The 24,913-nt window shown below is 47.3% G+C and overlaps 1 protein-coding gene across 1 annotated transcript in view; it reads left to right on the forward strand.

Moving 5' to 3' along the window:
* ITCH (itchy E3 ubiquitin protein ligase) overlaps positions 1-24,913 on the forward strand; it is a 287,604-nt gene that overhangs the window by 160,733 nt on the left and 101,958 nt on the right. Inside the window, exons 8-10 of the mRNA XM_063963188.1 lie at positions 14,636-14,813; positions 15,091-15,186; positions 24,285-24,459. Coding sequence (XP_063819258.1) covers positions 14,636-14,813; positions 15,091-15,186; positions 24,285-24,459 — 449 coding nt within the window. The remainder of the gene's footprint in view (positions 1-14,635; positions 14,814-15,090; positions 15,187-24,284; positions 24,460-24,913) is intronic.

The raw sequence follows: 24,913 nt of genomic DNA on the forward strand, positions 1-24,913 counted from the left end.
GATGACTACTTACACGTCCCCATATATCCTCCACATCAGACTTAACTGAGGTTTGCTGTTCAGGATTGTCATTACCAATTTCAGACGTTGCCGTTTGGTCTGTCCACGGCTCCGAGGATTTTCACCAAAGTAATGGCGGAAATGATGGTTCTCCTGCGCAAGCAAGGAATCACAATTATTCCGTACTTGTACGATCTCCTAATAAAGGCGAGATCCAAGGAGCAATTACTGAAAAACGTTACGCTCTCCCTGATAATTCTGCAACAACATGGTTGGCTCCTAAACTTGCCAAAATCACACTTGGTTCCGACAACACGGCTGTCATTCTTGGGGATGATTCTGGACACAGAATTACAGAGAGTCTTTCTTCCAGTGGAAAAGGCTCTGGAAATCCAGAACATGGTCAAACAGAATCTGAAACTGGCAAGAGTGTCGATTCATCAGTGCACTCGGTTGCTGGGGAAGATGGTGGCGGCCTACGAAGCCATTCAGTTTGGCAGGCTCCATGCCAGGGTGTTTCAGTGGGACCTGTTGGACAAGTGGTCCGGGTCTCACCTGCACATGCACCAGAAAATAATTCTATCTTCCAGGACCAGAATCTCTCTTCTGTGGTGGCTGCACAGTTCTCACCTCCTAGAGGGACACAGGTTCGGGAGCCAGGATTGGATCCTGGTGACCACGGATGCAAGTCTCCGAGGCTGGGGAGCAGTCACACGGGGAAAATTTCCAGGGAAAATGGTCAAGCCAGGAAGCTTGTCTGCACATAAACATTCTGAAATTAAGGGCCATTTACAACTGCCTTCTGCAAGCAGAACATCTTCTTCGTGGCCTACCCGTCTTGATTCAGTCGGACAACATAACAGCAGTGGCATACATAAACTGCCAGGACGGAACAAAGAGCAGAGCGGCAATGGCGGAGGCCACAAAAGTTCTTCGCTTGTCGGAAAGACATTCAAGCGCTCTGTCAGCAGTCTTCATTCCAGGCGTGGACAACTGGGAAGCAGACTTCCTCAGCAGACACAATCTCCATCCAGGAGAGTGGGGTCTTCATCAAGAGGTCTTTGCAGAAGTAACAAGTTGTTGGGGGAATTCCTCAAATAGACATGATGGCGTCTTGCCTCAACAAGAAACTTCAGAGATATTGTTCCAGGTCGAGGGACCCTCAAGCAATAACTGTGGACGCCCTAGTGACACCGTGGGTGTTTCCGTCAGTCTATGTGTTCCCTCCACTTCCACTCATTCCAAAGGGTGGTAAAGATCATAAGAAGAACAAGGGTTCAGGCGATACTCATTGTTCCAGACTGGCCAAGGAGGGCCTGGTATCCGGATCTTCAGGAATTACTCATAGGATATCCCTGGCCTTTTCCTCTACGAGAGGACCTGTTACAGCAAGGACCGTACGTGTATCAAGACTTACCGCGGCTGCGTTTGACTGCATGGCGGTTGATCGCCAAATCCTAGCCCGAAAGGGCATTCCCAGTGAAGTCATTCCCACACTACTTCAGGCTAGAAAAGAAGTAACGGCGAGGCATTATCACCGTATTTGGAGAAAATATGTGTCTTGGTGTAAATCCAAGAAGGCTCCTACGGAAGAATTTCAGCTGGGGCGTTTTCTCCATTTTTTGCAAGCAGGTGTGGATGCGGGCCTAAAGTTAGGCTCCATTAAAGTACAAATTTCGGCCTTGTCAATTCTCTTTCAGAAAGAATTGGCTTCCCATCCAGAAGTTCAGACCTTTGTGAAAGGAGTGCTGCACATCCAACCTCCCTTTGTGCCCCCAGTGGCACCATGGGATCTTAACGTGGTGTTGCAGTTCCTGCAATCTCATTGTTTTGAACCTTTACAAAAGGTTGAGCGCAAATTCCTCACTTGGAAAGTGGTCATGCTGTTGGCCTTGGCATCCGCAAGGCGGGTGTCTGAATTAGCGGCTTTGTCTCACAAGAGCCCCTATTTGATATTCCATGTAGATAGAGCGGAGTTCAGAACTCGTCAGCAATTTCTACCAAAAGTGGTTTCATCGTTTCACATGAACCAACCTATTGTGGTGCCAGTGGCTACTGAAGCCTTGGTGGAATCGAAGTCTCTCGATGTGGTCAGAGCTTTGAAAATGTATGTCGCCTGAACGGCTCAGATTAGGAAAACGTAGGCTCTGTTTGTCCTGTATGCTCCCAACAAGATTGGGGCTCCTGCTTCCAAGCAGACTATTGCACGCTGGATCTGTAATACGATTTAGCATGCTCATTCTACGGCGGGATTGCCGTTGCCGAAATCGGTGAAGGTCCATTCTACGAGAAAGGTGGGCTCATCTTGGGCGGCTGCCCGAGGGGTCTCGGCGATACAGCTTTGCCGAGCGGCTATTTGGTCGGGTTCAAACACTTTTGCTAAGTTCTACAAGTTTGATGCCCTGGCTGAGGAGGACCTCATGTTTGGTCAATCGGTGCTGCAGAGTCATCTGCACTCTCTCGCCCGTTCTGGAGCTTTGGTATAAACCCCATGGTTCTTGAAGCATCCCCATCATCCTCTAGGACGTTTGAGAAAATAGGATTTCTCTTACGTCCTAGAGGATGCTGGGGACTCCGTAAGGACCATGGGGATAGACGGGCTCCGCAGGAGGCATGGGCACTAAGAAAACTTTAGGTATGGGTGTGTACTGGCTCCTCCCTCTATGCCCCTCCTCCAGACCTCAGTTTATTACTGTGCCCAGAGGAGACTGGGTGCATTACAGGGAGCTCTCCTGAGTTTTCCTGAAAAAGTATTTGTTAGGTTTTTTTATTTTCAGGGAGCCTGCTGGCAACAGACTCCCTGCAGCGAGGGACTGAGGGGAGAGAAACAGACCTACTTTAATGTTAGGCTCTGTTTCTTAGGCTACTGGACACCATTAGCTCAGAGGGAACGGAACGCAGGTCTCACCCCACAGTTCGTCCCAGAGCCGCGCCACCGTCCTCCTTGCAGAGCCGAAAGACTTCAAAGGCGGCAGAAGACTTCAGATCTTCACTGAGGTAACGCACAGCAGTAGTGCTGTGCGCCATTGCTCCCACACAGCACACACAAACGGCAGTCACTGTAAGGGTGCAGGGCGCAGGGGGGGCGCCCTGGGCAGCAATATGGACCTCCAAAGGTGGCAATAAACTTATATACAGGCTGGGCACTGTATATAAGAGAGATCCCCCGCCATATTTTGAATTTTTAAGCAGGACCGAAGCCCGCCGCTGAGGGGGCGGAGCTTGTTCCTCAGCACTCACCAGCGCCATTTTCTCCACAACACACTGCTGAGAGGAAGCTCCCCGGACTCTCCCATGCTTATACGGTGAAAGAGGGTTTTAAAGAGGGGGGGGCACATAATTTGGCACAAATAATTAATTACAGCGCTACCTGGGTAAACTTAGTGTGTTTTTACCTGGGTCATTAGCGCTGGGTGTGTGCTGGCATACTCTCTCTCTCTGTCTCTCCAAAGGGCCTTTGTGGGGGAACTGTCTTCAGATAAGAGGTTTCCCTGAGTGTGTGGTGTGTCGGTACGCGTGTGTCGGTATGTCTGAGGTAGAAGGCTTTCCTAGTGAGGAGGTGGAGCAAATGAATGTAGTGTCTCCGTCAGCAACGCCGACACCTGACTGGGTGGATATGTGGAATGTTTTAACTGCTAATGTAAATGTTTTGCACAAAAGGTTGGACAAAGCTGAGTCCAGGAATTATGCAGAGAGTCAGGCCCTGCCTGCCCCTATGTCGCAGGGACCCTCTGGGTCTCAAAAGCGCCCACTATCCCAAATAGTAGACACTAATACCGACACGGATTCTGACTCCAGTGTCGACTACGATGATGCAAAGTTACAGCCAAAATTGGCTAAAAGTATTCAATATATGATTATTGCAATAAAGGATGTTTTGCATATCACAGAGGAACTCCCTGTCCCTGACGCGAGGGTACACATGTATAGGGAAAAGAAACCTGAGGTAACCTTTACCCCTTCTCATGAGCTGAACGAGTTAATTGAAAAGGCTTGGGAATCTCCAGACAAGAAACTGCAGATTCCCAAAAGGATTCTTATGGCGTATCCTTTCCCGACTAAGGACAGGATACGGTGGGAATCCTCCCCGAGGGTAGACAAAGCGTTGACACGCTTATCCAAAAAGGTAGCATTGCCATCCCAAGATACGGCTACCCTCAGGGATCCTGCTGATCGCAAGCAGGAGGCTACATTAAAGTCCATTTGCACACACTCTGGTACATACTCAGACCGACGATAGCGTCGGCTTGGGTTTGTAGCGCTGTAGCAGCGTGGACAGATACCTTATCTGCGGAATTGGATACCCTGGATAAGGATACCATTTTATTAACCCTGGGTCATATTAAAGATGCTGCCTTATATATGAGGGATGCTCAGAGAGACATTGGCCTACTGGGTTCTAGAGTCAACGCTATGTCGATTTCTGCTAGACGAGTCCTATGGACCCGGCAATGGACAGGTGATGCCGACTCAAAGAGTCATATGGAGGTTTTACCTTACAGGGGTGAGGAATTGTTTGGGGAAGGTCTCTCGGACCTGGTCTCCACTGCTACGGCAGGTAAATAAAAAAATGTTGCCTTATATTCCCTCACAGTCTAAGGAAGCACCACATTATCAAATGCAGTCCTTTCGGTCACATAAAAACAAGAGAGCACGAGGATCGTTCTTTCTTGCCAGAGGTAAGGGCAGAGGGAAAAAGCTGCCATCCACAGCTAGTTCCCAGGAGCAGAAGTCCTCCCCTGCCTCTACAAAATCCACCGCATGACGCTGGGGCTCCGCTGAGGGAGTCCGCCCCAGCGGGGGCACGTCTTCGACGTTTCAGCCACATCTGGGTTCACTCACAGGTGGATCACTGGGCGATAGAGATTGTTTCCCAGGGTTACAAGCTGGAATTCGAAGAGGTGCCTCCTCACCGGTTTTTCAAATCTGCCTTACCAGCTTCTCCCCCAGAAAGGGAGATGGTCTTAAATGCAATTCAAAAATTGTGTCTTCAACAGGTGGTGATCAAAGTTCCCCTGCTTCAACAAGGGAGGGGGTATTACTCAACCCTATTTGTAGTCCCGAAACCGGACGGTTCGTTCAGACCCATTTTAAATTTAAAATCCTTGAACCTATACTTGAAAAGGTTCAAGTTCAAGATGGAATCGCTCAGAGCAGTCATCGCCAGCCTAGAAGGGGGGGATTTTATGGTATCCCTGGACATAAAGGATGCATACCTTCATGTTCCTATATATCCACCTCATCAGGCGTACCTGAGATTTGCGGTACAGGATTGTCATTACCAATTTCAGACGTTGCCGTTTGGGCTTTCCACGGCCCCGAGGATTTTCACCAAGGTAATGGCGGAAATGATGGTGCTCCTGCGCAAGCAGGGTGTCACAATTATCCCGTACTTGGACGATCTCCTCATAAAAGCGAGATCCCGAGAGCAGTTGTTGAACAGCGTGTCACTTTCACTGAAGGTGTTACAACAACACGGCTGGATTCTCAACATCCCGAAGTCGCAGTTAGTTCCTATGACTCGTTTGACCATCTTAGGCATGATTCTGGATACGGACCAGAAAAGGGTTTACCTTCCGATAGAAAAGGCCCAGGAACTCATGTCTCTGGTCAGGGACCTATTGAACTTATTGAAGCCAAAACAGGTGTCAGTGCATCACTGCACTCGAGTCCTGGGAAAGATGTGGTGGCATCTTACGAGGCCATTCCCTTCGGCAAGTTCCATGCGAGGACCTTCCAATGGGACCTACTGGATAAGTGGTCCGGGTCCAATCTACAGATTCATCAGTTGATCACCCTGTCCCCCAGGGCAAGGGTGTCTCTCCTGTGATGGCTACAGAGTGCTCACCTTCTAGAGGGTCGCAGGTTCGCCATTCAGGACTGGATTCTGATAACCACGGACGCGAGCCTCCGGGGTTGGGGAGCAGTCACACAGGGAAGACACTTCCAAGGTCTTTGGTCAAGTCAAGAGACTTATCTCCACATCAACGTCCTGGAACTAAGGGCCATATACAACGCCCTTCGTCAAGCGGAGACTTTGCTTCACGACCTACCGGTTCTGATCCAGTCAGACAACATCACTGCAGTAGCTCATGTAAACCGCCAAGGCGGCACAAGGAGCAGAGTGGCTATGGCGGAAGCCACCAGGATTCTTCGGTGGGCGGAAAATCATGTAGGCGCACTGTCAGCAGTGGTTATTTTGGGAGTGGACAACTGGGAAGCAGACTTCCTCAGCAGACACGATCTACATCCAGGAGAGTGGGGACTTCATCAGGAAGTCTTCGCACAGATTGCAAGTCAGTGGGGCCTGCCCCAGATAGACATGATGGCGTCCTGCCAAAACGAAAAACTACAGGAGTATTGCGCCAGGTCAAGAGACCCTCAGGCGGTGGCAGTGGACGCCCTAGTGACACCTTGGGTGTTCCAGTCGGTCTATGTGTTTCCTCCTCTTCCTCTCATCCCCAAGGTGTTGAGAATAATAAGAAAAATAGGAGTACAGACAATTCTCATTGTTCCAGATTGGCCACGAAGGGCCTGGTATCCGGATCTGCAGGAAATGCTCACGGAAGATCCGTGGCCTCTTCCTTTAAGACAGGACCTGCTACAACAGGGGCCCTGTCTGTTCCAAGACTTACCGCGGCTGCGTTTGACGGCATGGCGGTTGAACGCCGGATCCTAGTGGAAAAGGGCATTCCGGATGAGGTCATTCCTACTCTGATAAAGGCTAGGAAGGACGTGACAGCTAAACATTATCACCGTATATGGCGAAAGTATGTTTCTTGGTGTGAGGCCAGGAATGCTTCTACGGAGGAATTCCATCTGGGCCGTTTTCTTCACTTCCTACAAACTGGAGTGATTTTGGGCCTAAAATTAGGCTCCATTAAGATTCAGATTTCGGTCCTATCCATTTTCTTTCAGAAAGAATTAGCTTCTCTCTCAGAAGTACAGACTTTTGTGAAGGGAGTGCTGCATATTCAGCCTCCTTTTGTACCTCCGGTGGCGCCTTGGGACCTTAATGTGGTGTTGAGTTTCCTTAAGTCGCACTGGTTTGAACCACTTCAAACAGTGGAATTAAAATATCTCACTTGGAAAGTGGTCATGTTGTTAGCCTTGGCTTCGGCTAGGCGAGTGTCGGAATTGGCGGCTTTGTCTCATAAAAGCCCCTATCTGGTTTTCCGTGTGGATAGAGCGGAATTGCGGACCCGTCCTCAGTTCTTGCCTAAGGTGGTTTCCTCTTTTCATATGAACCAACCTATTGTGGTGCCTGTGGCTACGCGAGACTTGGAGGATTCAGAGTCCCTTGATGTGGTCAGGGCTTTGAAAATTTACGTAGCCAGAACGGCTAGGGTCAGGAAAACAGAGGCGCTGTTTGTCCTGTATGCTGCCAACAAGGTTGGCGCTTCTGCTTCAAAGCAGACTATTGCTCGCTAGATCTGTAACACGATTCAGCAGGCTCATTCAACGGCGGGATTGCCGTTACCAAGATCGGTTAAGGCCCATTCCACTAGGAAGGTGGGCTCTTCTTGGGAGGCTGCCTGAGGGGTCTCGGCGTTGCAATTGTGCCGAGCTGCTACTTGGTCGGGTTCAAACACCTTTGCAAAGTTCTACAAGTTTGAAACTCTGGCTGTGGAGGATCTCCTGTTTGCTCAGTCGGTGCTGCAGAGTCATCCGCACTCTCCCGCCCGTTTGGGAGCTTTGGTATAATCCCCATGGTCCTTACGGAGTCCACAGCATCCTCTAGGACGTAAGAGAAAATAAGATTTTAAACCTACCGGTAAATCTTTTTCTCGTAGTCCGTAGAGGATGCTGGGCGCCCGTCCCAAGTGCGGACTACTTCTGCAAGACTTGTATATAGTTTTTGCTTACATAAGGGTTATGTTACAGTTTTCATCAGTCTCGGACTGATGCTATGTTGTTTCATACTGTAAACTGGTTCGTATATACCCTAGTTATACAGTGTGAATGGTGTGGGCTGGTATGAATCTTGCCCTTGGATTAACAAACCCTTTCCTCGTACTGTCCGTCTCCTCTGGGCACAGTTTCTCTAACTGAGGTCTGGAGGAGGGGCATAGAGGGAGGAGCCAGTGCACACCCATACCTAAAGTTCTTTCTTAGTGCCCATGTCTCCTGTGGGGCCTGTCTATCCCCATGGTCCTTATGGAGTCCCCAGCATCCTCTACGGACTAAGAGAAAAAAGATTTACCGGTAGGTTTAAAATCTTATTTTTAATACCTACCGGTAAATCCTTCTCTTAGTCCGTAGAGGATGCTGGGCGCCCGTCCCAGTGCGGACTCTATCTGCAGTACTTGTTTAATAGTTATTGCTTGTGTTACACAAAGGTTGTGTTTTGGTTATGGTCAGCCTGTTGCTGATTTTGTTCATGCTGTTGACTGGAATTCTGTTAAATGCCAGGTTGTACAGCGTGTTTGGTGGTGTGAGCTGGTATGTATCTCACCCTTAGTTTAACAATAAATCCTTTTCCTCTAAATGTCCGTCTCCCTGGGCACAGTTCCTATAACTGGAGCCTGGAGGAGGGACATAGAGGGAGGAGCCAGTTCACACCCATTCAAAGTCTTAAAGTGCCCATGTCTCCTGCTGATCCCGTCTATACCTCATGGTTCTTGAAGCGTCCCCAGCATTTTCTACGGACTAAGAGAAAAGGATTTATCGGTAGGTATTAAAATCCTATTTTTTTACAGTTCCTAATAGAACCTACATGCTCCAATACTCTCTTGTTTAAGCGGTCTTGATGTTATCCCAATGTACCTCTTTCCTCATGTGCAAATAAGGCAGTACACCACCCCTGATGTTTTACAATTGATGTAATCTTTTATTACATGTGTTTTGTTGAATTTGTCCTTAAATTCTGTAGTTCTAATCATGTGGTCACATGCCTTACAGTTTACACATCTGTATGACCCTGTGAGGGTTCTACTTCTCTGTTTATTGACAATGTAGTGGCTATGGATTAGCTCATCCCTCAAGTTGGTAGCTCTCCGCCAGCTGAGCTGACTGATGGTTTTGGGCCCAATTTTTCTGCCTCATCTGAGTACAACGTTAAAATTGACCAATGTCTATTTAGAATTTCCTGAATATTTTGCCATACAGCACAGTAATCCCCTATAAATCTAATGATTTCAGGTTTTTTAGCTTTGGTTTTATTTGGATACAGTAGTTGATTCCTATCCAGGTGTGTTAGCGGCTAATGCATCGACTATGTCCATCCTGGCTTGCCGTATTCAGTGGTTGAGATCGTGGAAGGTGGACTTGGACTCCAAAAAGACCTTGGAGGTACTCCCTTTTAAGGGAGACATCCTATTTAGGGAAGATCTCAGTAAGATTGTGACTGACTTAGTGGCTGCTAAAACTGCATTTCTACCGAATACTAATCCTACTGCACAGAAGGCAAAAGGTACCACTTTTAGCTCCTTTCGGCCTCAAGGGAAAGCAAAAGGTCAGGCATTCCCGAGACAATCTCGTGCTCCCAAAACCATCAAGCCCAAGGCAAAACAATCCTGGGCCGCCCATCAGCCTGCTGTGTTCTGTGTGCTGGATCCGCTCCTCAGTGTCACTCCAAGGGCTGTCTAGGGTCTGTGTGGGGTGTTGGGCAACGGGCTGCGCTGTTTCCTGTATAATGTCTGAAGACTTGATTATGTGTGCTGCTCGTAATTCTACCCCGTCTTTAGCGTGGTCTCTCATGTGTGAGCAATGTTCCTCGTCTCCTCAAGGGCCCAGCTCACAGGCACCTGACTGGTTGGACAGCCTTAAGAGCATGATTCACAATGTCAATTCTGAACTAGCTGTAGCTAAAATGGAGAGACAGGTGTTAAAACACTAAATTGATTGTGTAGCTAAGGCAGCAGATTCCAGTAAGGCTTCGCAGCCCCCTATAGTGGCTTCACACAAACGCTCACTGCCACAGGTTTTACAGTCCAATTCTGATCAGCCAGATGTGGATGATGATGACATGGATGAGTACAGCTCTCTGTCACTGGGATGGAGGCCTTCATTTTTGCCATAAGAGAGGTCCTTCACATACCGGACCTGGAGGCGGAACCAGATGAGGAGTTATACTTTAATGTAAGACCCAAGATTTCAGCTACTTTTCCGGTGTCTAAGGAGTTAAACTCCCTGGCCAAGGAGGCTTGGTTAAATCCTGATTAAAAAAATTAAAAATTCCTCAGAGGTTTTAATCTACCTTTCCCATTCCAGCTGAGGATAGGAAGGTCTGGGAAAACCCCCCGTTGGTCGATACATCTGTATCAAGACGGTCAAAAAAATTGGTACTGCTTGTCCCTGGGGCTGTATCCCTGAAGGAGCCTGCTGACCGTAAAATTGAGACAACGCTCAAGCCCATTTATATGGCAGCAGGCGTAGCACAGCGCCCCACAATAGTTTGTGGGTGGCTCTCCAGGGCTGTGGTAAAGTGGTCTGATAATGTTATTCATGGTTTAGAAGCTCTGCCACGGGATGAGGTTGTTACCCTGCTGCAACATATACAGGATGCTGCAAATTTTATGAGCGAGGCTATAAAGGAGTTGTGTAAGATTAATGGCCGCACCACTGCTATGGCAGTCTCAGCTCGCAGAGCTCTGTGGTTACGTCAATGGGCGGCAGATGCCAATTCCAAAAAGGGTGTAGAAAATCTTCTCTTTACAGGTGATGCCTTGTTTGGAGACTAATTGAATAAGTAGATCTCCCAAGCAACGGCGGGTAAGTCTACCTATCTGCAGTCGGCTGCTCCACCTGCTAGACATTCTTACATCGGACCTTCCTTGCAGTCTTTTCGTGTGGCAAGGTTAAGAGGCAGGGGCCGAGGGGTCTCCACCACCTCCAGAGGATCTCGTGGTAAGTCCCGTAAACCTAATTTCCCATGGATACCTGCTGGAATTCCAAACACTACCTCCTCACAGGTTTTTCAAGTCGAACTTACCAGCTTTACCCGCAGCAAAGGTTACCTTGCAAGAAGTTATTCAAAAGCTTTTGCAGACGGGGTGGTTGTTCCTGTGCCTCCTCTGTTACGCAACAGGGTTTTTACTCCAGTCTTTTTGTCTTTCCCAAACCATACGGTTCGGTGCACCCCATCTTGAACCTGAAGTCTCTCAACCCGTATCTGTGGGTGTACAAATTCAAGATGGAGTCCCTGAGGGCGGTGGTGTCCGCTTTGGAGGAGGGGGAGTTCCTGGTGTCTCTGGATGTCAAGGATGCTTACCTTCACATTTCCATGTGGCCTCCTCATCAGGCTTACCTCAGGTTTGCCATATTGGACGACCATTTCCAGTTTCAGGCATTACCCTTCGGATTATCCACAGCTCTGAGTGTCTTCACCAAGGTCATGGCGGAGATGATGCTGCAACTGTGCATGATGGGAGTAAACATAGATCCCTACTTGGACGATCTTCTAATAAAGGCTGTGTCCAGGGAATGTCTGCTACACAGCATCGATCTGACTACTCGCCTACTCACGGATCATGGGTGGATCCTAAATTTCCAGAAATCTCACCTGGAACCGACCCATCGTCTTCAGTTCCTGGGAATGATACTGGATGCAGTGTCTCAAAAGGTTTCTTCCAATGGACAAGGCTATCCAGGCTATGATCCACTCGGTCCTCAGTCCTCGCAAGGTGTCCATGCATCTTTGCATCCACTTACTGGGCAAGAAGGTGGCTGCTTACTAGGCAATCCAATACGGCAGATTCCATGCCCGGCCATTTCAACTGGATCTACTGGACAAATGGTTGGGTTCTCACCTTCACACGCATCAGGTGCCTCACGTGGTAGAGGGCAGGAGTTTCAGTAGGCACTCGTGGATTCTACTGACAATGGATGCCTCCGGGGTTGGGGGGCTGTGACCCAAGGGGTCCAGTTCCAGGGGATATGGTCGAGACAGAAATCGGCTCTGCTGATGAGCATCCAAGAATTCGGGGCAATTTACAATGCCCTTCTGCAGTCTTCTTATCTCCTGACTGATCGGGCGTTCGGGGTGCATTCGGACAACGCCACGGCAGTGGCGTACATAAACCGACAAGGGGGAACAAGAAGCAGAGCGGCGATGCGAGAGATGTCAAGAATCCTCCTCTGGGCGGAGGCCAACGCAATGGCCATTTCCGCCATATTCATTCCAGGCGTGGACAACTGGAAAGCGGACTTCCTCAGCAGGCACGACCTCCATCCGGGGGAATGGGGCCTACATCCCCAGGTGTTTTAACGGATAATTCACCGGTGGGGCTATCCACAGATAGATCTGATGGCTTCTCATCTCAACAAGAAGCTATGCCGTTACTGTTCCAGAACGAGGGATCCGCAGGCTGTAGCAGTGGACGCGCTAATGACACCGTGGATGTACCAGTTTGTGTACCTGTTCCCTCCTCTACCGCTAATCCCAAGGGTTCTAAAAAGACTAAGAAGAGAAAGCGTTCAAGCAATTCTAATTGCCTCGGATTGGCCTCGACGGGCGTGGTACTCTGACTTCCTGACCATGTCTTTGGAGGATCCTTGGCCTCTGCCGCTCCAAGACGATCTTCTTCAGCAAGACCAGTTCATCTATCCAGACCTACAGCGAGGTCTGGATAGACGAAGTACAGACTTTCCTAAAGGGAGTTCTAAATATACAACCGCCCTTTGTACCTCCCACGGCTCCGTGGGACCTCAGTGTTGTTCTGTTCTTTCTCCAATCGGACTGGTTTGAACCCTTACATAGGGTGGAGTTAAAATGTCTCACCTGGAAGTTGGTGCTGTTATTGGTTATGGCATCTGCCAAGCGGGTCTCTGAATTAGGGGCCTTATCCTGTAAGAGTCCTTTTTTGATTTTTCATGAAGACAGGGCGGAACTGAGGACCAGTCCTCAATTTTTGCCTAAGGTGGTGTCGGCTTTTCATGTGAATCCGCCTTTTGTGGTTCCGGTGTTGTCTGACGCTTCTGTTGGCCTTGAGACCTTGGATGTGGTCAGGGCTCTAAAGATTTATGTCAAAAGGACTGCCTGTCATCGGAAATCTCACTCACTGTTTGTCCTTTGTGATGCCTTCAGGATTGGTTGGCCTGCTTCTAAGCAATCTGTTGCTTGTTGGATCAGGTTGACCATTCAACAGGCCTATACGTCGGCGGCACTGCCCTTGCTGACGTCTATTCAGGCCCTCTCGTTAAGGTCGGTGGGGTCCTCCTGGGCGGCTGCCCGGGGTGTGTTGGCCGTACAGTTGTGCCAGGCTGCTACTTGGTCTGGTTCGAACACTTTTGTGAAATTCTATAGGTGCGATACCTTGGCCAAGGATGACCTTCAGATTGGTCAGGCGGTTTTACAGGGGTCACAGCACTCTCCCACCTGTTTGGGAGCTTTGGGACTTCCCCATGGTACTAAAGTACAAGACCCCAGTATCCACTAGGACGTAAGAGAAAATAGGAATTTAATACCTACCGGTAATTCCTTTTCTCCTAGTCCGTAATGGATACTGGGCGCCCGCGTCAGTGCTTCGTTCCTGCTTACCTGTGTAAGTATTTGGTTGGATCGACGTTGCGGCCCCATTAATATGTTGGGATAGCAGTGCTATTCAGGTTAGGTTGGGGTTGCTATCCTCTGTTCTGGTTAGCGCCCTCCTTTCGTTTTATGGTTGTGTGTTGGCTTATTGTCTCACCGCTGTTGTATTGTTCTTCTGTCATATTATGTCCGTCTCCTCGGGTACGGTTTTCCTAGACTGAGTCTGGTAGGAGGTGCATAGAGGGGAGGAGCCAGCACACACATACATACACTAAAAGTTTTAAAAGTGCCAGGCTCCAGTGGACCCGATCTATACCCCATGGTACTAAAGTACAAGACCCCAGTATCCACTACGGACTAGGAGAAAAGGAGTTTCCGGTAGGTCTAAAAATCCTATTTTAAATTTCACATACTTATACTGAGACTGTGCTAAACTTTTTTTTGGGTGAAAGCACATAGGATCTAGGATAAGTTCTCTGTTCTCTCGAGTGCAAAAAAATGGCAATTATCGGGATTTTGTTTTGGGTCCTAAGTGGGTCCTAAAAAAAAATAATCTATGATTAGTGCAATTGTCGGGGATAAATGGATAGCCCCCAGGGGATCAATTAGCCACGGTAAATTACCATGGCTAATTGAATTCCCCCCATGGACATGGTTGCCATTCAGCCATAACATTGACAGATGGGATGCCTTTCTTACATTGGTAGATTACATTTGAGTGGTAGCTGATCCTAGGAATTTCGGATGAAGTCTTATTCTCCCACCTCTGACTTTAACTTGGCAACTGTTGCTCTGGGAGTTTTATTTTTCCTATGGATTATCACAATTATAATAGACAACATATTTAATGGACCTATTTTGTTTTTATGTTTTTATTTTATTTTTTTCAACCACATTTTATATCCGTTTTTATTTTGAATGTAGAGTTACTGAGAAGGATCAGTGTTTCTTCAATGGAGATTAAATGTTATTGCTGTTTGAAAGAAAAGAAAATCCAAAATACGTTTTTCTTCTAACACTTTTTTTGAATAACAGAGTTCAGTTATCCATTTGTTGCTAGCCTTGAGTCATTGCAGATCACGTGGAAGCCAAAACAAAAATCTATGTTGTTGCTTTTCCCAGTGTTGCTAATTGTTTTTCTTTTTCTTTTTCTTTTTTTTTTAGCCCCTGTCAATGGTGTCTCGATCACCAATTCAGACACTGCACCAGTCGTAACTGGCAGTGCACCTGCACCTGATATAGACACACCGTCCTGCCCACCTCCTGTTTCCAGACAGATAGTTCCTGTCAACATTGATAACCAGAGAATTGGAAATGTCAATCAGGGAGCCCTACCACCTGGGTATGTATATCTGAGGGGGAAAGCAATACATGGCAGTTTTTGGAGGCTGTAGGAGTTGTTCAGCATCAGCATGACTTCACAAGAAGAGTGCTAGATAAGTTAAATTGAGAAGTTTATTTTTGCAACTTTTTATTAATGAAGTTCTAGGATATCTGATTAATAGGTTCACGCCACATACAGTGTGTGTATATGTTCACAGTAAGAATGCTGGGAAGCAAGATGTGCTCTCATTATATATTTTTTGGATTCATTACTTTATTCTTGGTCCCGTCCACAGTTGGGAGCAGCGCATAGATCAGCATGGACGAGTCTATTTTGTTGATCATGTGGCAAAAAGGACGACATGGGACCGACCAGAACCTCTTCCCCCTGGGTGAGTGCCATCATGGTTTATCCCTTCTTTCATATTACTGGCGACATTCCCTATGATCTTGCCTACTGCTAGTGACCAGCACAGTTTTGTTTTTGTGGTGTGTTTAATGTCAAATTTATTTCAAAAGACACAATCACGTAATAGATTTACAGGCTTTCTTATATGTGCAAAGTGTCACTTTAGGGCCGCCTGTAAGAATTACAGTAAATCCACCCTGTTTATTTGAACTCAGTCTGCCTACTTGGAAGCCTCACCAAAACTGACACACAGCCCTATTTGAAATCCATTTCTCCTTTTTCTGTTCTAAAAAAAAAAAGATAATGTATAAAATCACTGTATGTTCTTGAATACATATTGTTAAGAATGAGGAATTTTATTTCAATAAAGATTTCTGAAACCAAATGAAATTACCCTCCGGTTAGTACAGTGTGCCACAATGGGTCATCAGAAAAAAAATCACAAAACTACATAAAACTGTGACAGGTCTTTGGGCTCTTTAAATTTACACGCAAATAGATGAAGCTTCTGCCCATTTTGTGACTAGATGGGCTTATTTTGCCAGCAGTGAGGTATACTGTAGGTTTCCTTCTTACTATGAGCTACCGCCTGTTAAGGAATGTTGCGCAAGTGCTGTAAGACTTACTTCTGGGTATGTGTGGTCACGCTGCCGCAGCATCTCACGGACATTGATGGCAAACTTCCACTAACCGCGTGCTGTGATCAGTTTTGCTTTGATAGTGAGCATAGGGCTCGGAGACAATAGTCATGGTGTCTGCCAGGCAGAGATGCTCAGCATTCTGGATTGTTTCCTCCTGATAAGGAATCCTTATCAATTATCTTTCCAATGGGGCCTCTGGTAGTATGGGTAGCCTTCACTCCTTTGTGTAACTGTAGAGTTTTAGAGCCACCACTGAATCGAATGTTTGAGCCCTCAAAGACCTGCTATAATCAGAGCTAGTCTTCACTAGTGTTAAAAACTATATTATAGCTGTGCAGAGCTGGGTTATACAGAACATAGGAGGCCCCCTGCAAGTGCTTCTGACATTATAGAAGTGCAACAAGTTCTATATATTCTGAGAGTACTGGGCCATAGATACCATCCAGACTGGCACAGAGACTGTTGATGGCAGTACAGCTACATTTAGAAATTTCAGCTTACAGTGCATCCGGAAAGTATGCACAACGCTTCACTTTTTCCACATTTTGTTATGTTACAGCCTTATTACATAATGGAATAAATTAAATTTCTCATACATCATAGAGGATGCTGGGGACGACATCAAGAACATGGGGTATAGACGGGATCCGCAGGAGACATGGGCACTCTAAAGACTTTTTATTGGGTGTGAACTGGCTCCTCCCTCTATGCCCCTCCTACAGACCTCAGTTTTAGAAATGTGCCCAGGTCGACTGGATGCACTCTGAGGAGCTCTACGGAGTTTCTCTGAAAAGACATGTTAGGTTTTTTATTTTCAGGGAGATCTGCTGGCATCAGACTCCCTGCTACGTGGGACTGAGGGTGCAGAAGCAGAACCAACTTCCTCAGAGTTTCATGGCTCTGCTTCTGGCTGACAGGACACCATTAGCTCCTGAAGGGAACTAAACGCTAGCTGTGTCTAGATGCTCACTCCCACAGCACGCCGTCACCCCCCTCACAGAGCCAGAAGTCAGAAGACAGGCGAGTATAAGAAGAATGATCTTCTATCAAGTAAGTGACGGCTGAAGTGTGGCGCGGCTGGCGGGAGCGCAGCGCGCCATTGCTGCCCACACACACAGGCACTACAGGGTGCGGGGTGGGGGCGCCCTGGGCAGCAAGAAAAATACCTCAAACTGGGTAAAAGCGGGCATAAGTTGCCCTACCCCCGCCAGTATAAATATTAGTGTTTGTATGAGAGTAAGTATGCGCCATTGCGGGGGCGGAGCTTCCTCAGGCAGCCAGCACACTACTCGGCGCCATTTTCTCCCTCTCCTCAGGCTGCAGAGAACACGCTGGTCCTCTCCTCCACTTCTGACAAGTACAGGGTGCTATTAAGGGGGGGGGCACAAAGCGATTGTGGTGCATTTGATAGTGTATATTACTATTTAAAAAGCGCTGTTAAGCTGTGGACATACTGTGTTCACAGGAAATACTGGCGCTGGGATTGTGAACTGGCTGCTCCTATCCTGTGTCCCTCTGACAGATTTTACTGTGGGTCTGTCACCAAAATAAGTCCCTGTGTGTCTGTTGGTGTGCTGTACACGTGTGAGGCATGTCTGAGGCAGGGAGTTTCTCCCCGGAGGAAGCCATTTTAGGGACACAGAGTTGTAATGTGGTGGCGCCACCGGCACACCAAGAGCCTGCATGGGTGAAAGAGATACGTGACAGTATGCATCTGATTAACCGTAGATTAGATAAGTCTGAATCTAAGGCTGCATGCTGGAGAATATCTGTGGAAGATGTGATTTTTCAGGATGCTGTTATTCCTTATGCGGGCGGCCCCTCTGGGTCACATAAGAGACCATTTGCAAATGTTGTAAACACTGATACCGACACGGATTCTGACTCATGTGTCGACGATAGTGAATCCAGAGAGATGGATAATAAATTGGCAAAAAATATACAATATATGATTGTGGCTATAAGGGACGTGTTGGAGGTTACAGAAACCACTCTTGTACCTCAGGAGAAGGCGTATTTATGTAAGGAAAAGAAGTCCAAAGTCACGTTCCCCCCTTCACACGAACTAAATGCTCTGTTTGAAGGGATGTGGGTGAATCCTGATAAGATTTCGTATTCCCAAAAGGATTCACATAGCTTACCCTTTCCCGGCTGAGGACAGGAAAAAGTGGGAATCACCCCCTGTGTTAGACAGTGCACTTTCCAGGTTGACAAAGAAGGTAATTCTCTCTGCTCCTGGCACGGCTTCTCTTAAAGAGCCTGCAGACCGCAAAATGGAAACGACATTGAAATCCATTTATGTTACCAATGGTACACTGATTAGGCCCACTATTGCCTGCGCATGGGTGAGTCGCGCTATTGAAAAATGGTCAGAAAGCGTGTCATCAGAAATTGACACGATTGATAAAGATGAGATACTCCTTAAGTTAGGGAATATCAAGGACGCTGCCGCCTACATGCTGGAAGCAATGAAGGATATTGGACTCTTGAGTTCACAGGCCTCTACCGTGGCAGTATCGGCTTGGCGGGCGTTGTGGATTCGCCAGTGGAACGCGGATGCAGATTCCAAAAGAAACATGGAGGCTCTCCCATATAAAGGTGAGGCCTTATTTGGCGATGGCCTGGATGCGTTAGTCTCGGCGGCTACCGCAGGTAAGTCGACATTTTTGCCCTCTGCGCCTGCAGCGGCAAAAAATACCTATCACCCGCAAATGCAGTCCTTTCAGCCCAATAAATACAAAAGACGAGAGGTTCCCCCTTCTTTGCAGGTAGGGGAAGGGGAAAGAAGCCCACAGCGGCTCCAGGTTCCCAAGAGCAGAAGTCTACCCCTACTTCTGCCAAATCCCCAGCATGACGCTGGAGCTCCCTTGCGGGAGGCCGCTCGGGTGGGGGCTCGTCTCAAACTCTTCAGCCAGGATTGGATTCTGTCTGTCCTGGATCCCTGGGTGTTGCAAATAGTATCCCAGGGGTACAAGCTGGAGTTTCAAGACTTTCCCCCATGCCGATTTTTCAAATCGACCTTGCCATTTTCTCCGTCAGAAAGAGAAGCAGTAACAGCGGCAATCAAAAAATTATGTCAAGACCAGGTCATAGTTCTGGTACCGTTGTCACAACAAGGGAGGGGGTTTTATTCAAGCCTCTTTGTGGTTCCGAAGCCGGACGGCTCGGTCAGACCGATCCTAAATCTAAAGGATCTGAATGGTTATCTAAAAAGGTTCAAGTTGAAGATGGAATCACTTCGGGCAGTGATTGCCAGTCTGGAGGAGGGGGACTACTTGGTGTCGGTGGACATAAAGGATGCTTACCTGCATGTTCCCATTTATTCTCCTCACCAGGCTTATCTGAGGTTTGCGGTTCAGGATTGCCATTACCAATTCCAGACGTTACCTTTCGGTCTCTCCACGGCGCCGAGGGTATTCACCAAGGTGATGGCAGAGATGATGGTCCTCCTTCGTCAGAAAGGAGTCAATATAATTCCTTATCTGGACGACCTCCTGATAAAGGCGAGATCCAGGGAGCAGTTGTTAAAAAACATATCACTCTCTCTGTCAATACTCCAACAACACGGGTGGATCATAAATTACCCAAAGTCACAGTTGGAACCGACGACAAGGTTGTCTTTCCTCGGGATGATTCTGGACACAGAAGTTCAGAGAGTATTTCTTCCAGTGGAAAAGGCTCTGGAAAGCCAGAAAATGGTAAAACAGATATTGAAACCATCAAGTGTGTCAATCCATCAGTGCATTCGGTTGTTGGGGAAGATGGTGGCGGCCTACGAGGCCATACAGTTTGGCAGGTTCCATGCCAGAGTATTCCAGTGGGGCCTGTTGGACAAGTGGTCGGGGTCACACCTACACATGTACAGAAAGATAATCCTGTCGTCGAAAACCAGGATTTCGCTCCTGTGGTGGTTACACAGCTCTCTAGAGGGACGCAGGTTCGGGATTCAGGACTGGGTCCTGGTAACCACGGATGCAAGTCTCCGAGGCTGGGGAGCAGTCTCTCAGGGAGAAAACTTCCAGGGACGTTGGTCACAACAGAAAGCCTGCCTTCACATAAACGTTCTGGAGCTAAGAGCCATTTACAACGGCCTTCAACAAGCGGTACATCTTCTTCAAGACCGTCCCGTGCAGATCCAGGCGGACAATGTAACAGCAGTCGCATACATAAACAGGCAGGGCGGAACGAAAGGCAGAGCGGCAATGGCAGAGGCGACAAAAATCCTCCGCTGGGCAGAAAAACATCTACAAGCTGTCTGCAATATTCATTCCGGGAGTAGACAACTGGGAAGCAGACTTCCTCAGCAGACACGATCTCCATCCAGGAGAGTGGGGCCTCCACCAAGAAGTCTTCGCAGAGGTGACAAGTCTTTGGGGAGTTCCTGAAATAGACATGATGGCTTCTCGTCTCAACAAGAAGCTTAGACCCTCAAGCAGTAGCAGTGGATGCACTGGTGACACCGTGGGCCTTTCTGTCAGTGTATGTCTTCCCTCCACTTCCGCTGATCCCAAAAGTACTCAGGATCATAAGAAAAACAAGGGTTCGAGCAATCTTCATTGCCCCAGACTGGCCAAGGAGGGCTTGGTACCCAGATCTTCAACAGTTACTCATAGGAGATCCTCGGCCTCTTCCTCCTCGAGAGGACCTGCTGCAGCAGGGGCCGTGTGTGTACCAAGACTTACCGCGGCTACGTTTGACAGCATGGCTTTTGAGCGCCGTATCCTAGCCAGGAAGGGTATTCCTGAGGAGGTCATCCCCACCCTTATTCAGGCCAGAAAGGGAGTAACGTCGAAACAAGAAAGCTCCTACGGAAAAGTTTCATTTAGGACGTTTTCTCCATTTTTTGCAGGATGGTGTGGAGGCGGGCCTCCGATTGGCTTCAATCAAGGTCCAGATTTCGGCCTTGTCAGTGTTCTTCCAGAAACAATTGGCCTCTCTTCCAGAGATTCAGACCTTTGTGAAAGGGGTTCTGCACATCCAGCCTCCATTCGTGCCTCCAGTGGCACCATGGGACCATAACGTGGTATTGCAGTTCCTTCAATCGGATTGGTTTGAGCCTCTACAAAAGATAGAGTTGAAGTTTCTCACTTGGAAAGTGGTGATGCTTTTGGCTTTGGCATCCGCAAGGGGGGTGTCTGAATTGGGGGCCTTGTCTCACAAGAGCCCTTACCTGATCTTCCATGAAGATAGGGCAGAGTTGAGGACTCGTCAACATTTTCTTCCAAAGGTGGTTTCATCTTTCCACATAAACCAGCCTGTTGTTGTGCCAGTAATTACTGACACATTCACTGAGTCAAAATCTCTAGATGTGGTTAGAGCTTTGAAAATCTATGTTGCTAGAACGGCTCGTATACGGAAAACAGAGACTCTATTTGTCCTGTATGATCACAACAAGATTGGCTGTCCTGCATCCAAGCAGACTATTGCACGTTGGATTAGAAATACGATTCAGCAAGCTCATACTACGGCTGGATTGCCGTTACCGACGTCGGTAAAGGCCCACTCCACTAGGAAGGTGGGCTCATCCTGGGCGGCTGCCCGGGGGGTATCTACATTACAACTTTGCCGAGCAGCTACATGGTCAGGGTCAAATACATTTGCTAAGTTCTACAAGTTTGACACCTTGGCCGATGAGGACCTCAAGTTTGGTCAATCGGTGCTGCAGGGTCATCCGCACTCTCCCGCCCGTACTGGAGCTTTGGTATAGACCCCATGATCTTGATGTCGTCCCCAGCATCCTCTAGGACGTATGAGAAAATAGGATTTTGATAACCTACCGGTAAATCCTTTTCTCCTAGTCCATAGAGGATGCTGGGCGCCCGTCCCAGTGCGTACTTTACCTGCAGTTTAGTTATTAGAGTTACACAAGTTGTGTTTATCTTGGTTTTCAGCATGTTGCTGCAATTGGTTCATGCCTGTTGGCGTGTGTTATGTTGAATGCCATGTGTGCGGCATGGTTGAGGATGTGAGTTGGTAGATATCTCACCACTAGTTAAGTAATTCCTTTCCTTGAAATGTCTGTCTCCCTGGGCACAGTTCCTACAACATAGGGAGGAGCCAGTTCACACCCAATGAAAAGTCTTTAGAGTGCCCATGTCTCCTGCGGATCCCCCATGGTCTTTATGTCGTCCCCAGCATCCTCTACTGACTAGGAGAAAAGGATTTACCAGTAGGTTATCAAAATCCTATTTTTCCCTCAAAATTCTACACACAATACCCCATAATGACAATGTGAAAAAAGTTGTTTTTTTTTTTTTACATTTTTAGATTTTGGCAAAATACCAGTGGGGGAGGCGAGCACAACGAAGCCCCTTGCGGCCTCTGTGGCGAGCTAGGCTCGCAGCAGGTTCTATTCCCACTCTATGGGTGTCATGGACACCCACGAGTGGTAATAGTCCGTTTTAGTCGGCATGCCGACTGTCGGGTTTGTGAGGCTTCGGGATGCAGAGGGAGGAATTGTGACCGGCGGTCTCTTGACTGCCAGTCACATAACTACATCCCGTTATCAACTTATGTGCATTAGCAAAAGTATGTACAGTATAACTCGTTCCTGGTTTACCACTTATAGCCCAGTCTCAGCCATATGGGTAAAGCTGGTGAATGAGACTGTAGTGCATGAAAAATGTGTATGTATAGCTAGAAACGCAGATTAAAAATGTCATCTATTATGGAACAAGTGGCTACATTCAAAATACAGTCTTAGCTTTCCCCTTTTGGGGGTATAATAGATAATTTCTATAAAACTGTTAAAGTACTTGTCCATGTCAGTCTCTTTCAACTATAAAAATGAGTTCTAAGCAAAAAATAGAGGATTACATAGTTGCCATAAGGCAGGGATTTGTAATATTTTTATATCCTTTATTGTTATGTTTAATATTAAAATTATTTTACTACCGGATATGTGAAGCCTATGTATACAATATTGTTGTCTGAATGCAACTTTTGAAAGCCTTTGTGAGACCATACTTGGGTATGTATTTATGAATAATGTAACCCATACTTGCCTGGGTGGGAGGCTCCCGAAAATCGAGTGACCCCCCCCGGCCCCCAGAAGAGCAGGCAAGTCTCCCGATTTCAGGGGTCCCCCCTACCCGTCCGCCCACTTAGTGTGTAAAGTGGGTGGTCCAGGCGGTCGATGACTCGATTCTTGCTGAATCGCGTCATCATAGCCACACCCCTTGCAGTGTAATGCCAGTGATCGCGGCATTACAGAGCGGGGGCGTGGCTTAAAGGATGCGACAATGTAACCGCCCCTGCCCCGCCCCCATCCCGCCTCCGATCCACCCCCTCCTCACGTCACAGCCCTCCCCTGCTGAGCTGACCTGGCTGTTCTCTCCCGCAGAGAGCAGCCAGAATGTTGGTACGTATGATGTAACCTAGGTATGTATGTATGTATGAATAATGTAACCACTCATCTTCATTTTCTTTTTTTGTGCTGGTCTTCTTGCTTATTGTAATGTTATATATTGTAATGGAAAACAAAGAAAAAGGTAGTAGTAAAAAATCACTGGAAGAAAAAAAGAATGTGTGGGAAGTAACCAGAGGAGACTTGTTGTATAGTCAATTATTGAAAACTGTAGAATAACGTTAGTACATAGATTTAGTTTGTCATTGCTGCTTTAAATAAGGCTTGTATTAGGCTTGCTACTAGATTGTAAACAGGGGGGTTATTCAGAGTTGATAGCAAACCAAAAAAGCACACTGATGGGCAAAACCATGTTGCACTGCAGGGGGGGCAGAAGTAACATGTGCGGAGAGATTAGATTTGGGGGGGGGGGGGGGGGGGTGTTCAAACTGAAATCTAAATTGCAGTGTAAACATAAAGCAGCCAGTATTTACCCTGCACAGAAACAATATAACCCACCCAAATCTAAATCTCTTTGCACATGTTACATCTGTCCTACCTGCGGTGCACATCGCTTTGCCCAATTGCAAACTTTTTCGGTTTGCTAACAACTCTGAATAACCTGAGAGTCTGAATTATAGTCACAACAGTGCCCAAAGGCAGCTGCTGACTCAAAGTTTCATCTGGATCATAGCTCAAAAGTCTGGGTTGCAGTTGGTAATTTTTGTCAGTTGAGGAGTGGGGTCTGGTGGTGTGAGCACATACCCTCTATGTATTAATAAAGAAACCTTATTGAACCAGCTCCAGTTGTGTGTCCAAATAATTGAATACCCACGTTACCTTACAAAATGTCCAAAATGCTATGCTTCCAACACTAGTGTCTGAGACAAAGCTGAGCTATAAAGTACCTCCCTCAGAGCTCCATCATACGTGTCAAATATCCATCATTTATATATGTGTTCATATTTTTATACTTTGATCCTCTGAGCACACACTTTCATTCAGTCTTTTATCTTGGAATTTCTCTGTACCCCTTATCATTATTTCCTTTTTCTTCATTACTCTCTTTAAATTTCTTCAAAATTTCATTTGTAGGTGGGAGCGCCGTGTAGACAACATGGGAAGAATCTACTATGTAGACCACATAACACGGACAACCACATGGCAGCGGCCTACTATTGAATCTGTTCGCAACTATGAGCAGTGGCAACTTCAGCGCAACCAGTTGCAAGGGGCAATGCAACAGTTCAACCAGAGGTTTATCTATGGGGTGAGCACCAACAGCACATACAGTAGTAAAATAATTTTGCTGCCTGAGTAAAGGAAGAGTATAAAAGCAGATGAAAAAAGTTATAGATCAGGATGAACACCCAAACACACACAACTTATATAGGTATTTTTCAGACCACTGAGTGGATTGTAACTTTCTGTTATCCAGTCCGCCTTCCACCGCGATCTCTTATTGACATTCACTGTAATGTTCCGAGTATTCTCTCCTGGAAACTCTGCTGAGCAGTCCTTAGGTAAAATACATTTGGGATTACTGACACAGCTGTTGGCATAAATGCCGCACAGTGGTACCTTTTATTAGCACTGCTTCCTCACAGTACTGCAGTCTTAACTGTCTGTGTGTAGAGTATGTGTATGTGCTCCGCGTGTGCGCGTGCATATGCTCCCGAAGACCAAAAACATACTAGATTAGTCTGTAGTATTTTTGCAATTAA

Source organism: Pseudophryne corroboree, chromosome 3 (assembly GCF_028390025.1).
Source record: "Pseudophryne corroboree isolate aPseCor3 chromosome 3, aPseCor3.hap2, whole genome shotgun sequence".
Lineage (NCBI taxonomy): Eukaryota > Metazoa > Chordata > Amphibia > Anura > Myobatrachidae > Pseudophryne > Pseudophryne corroboree.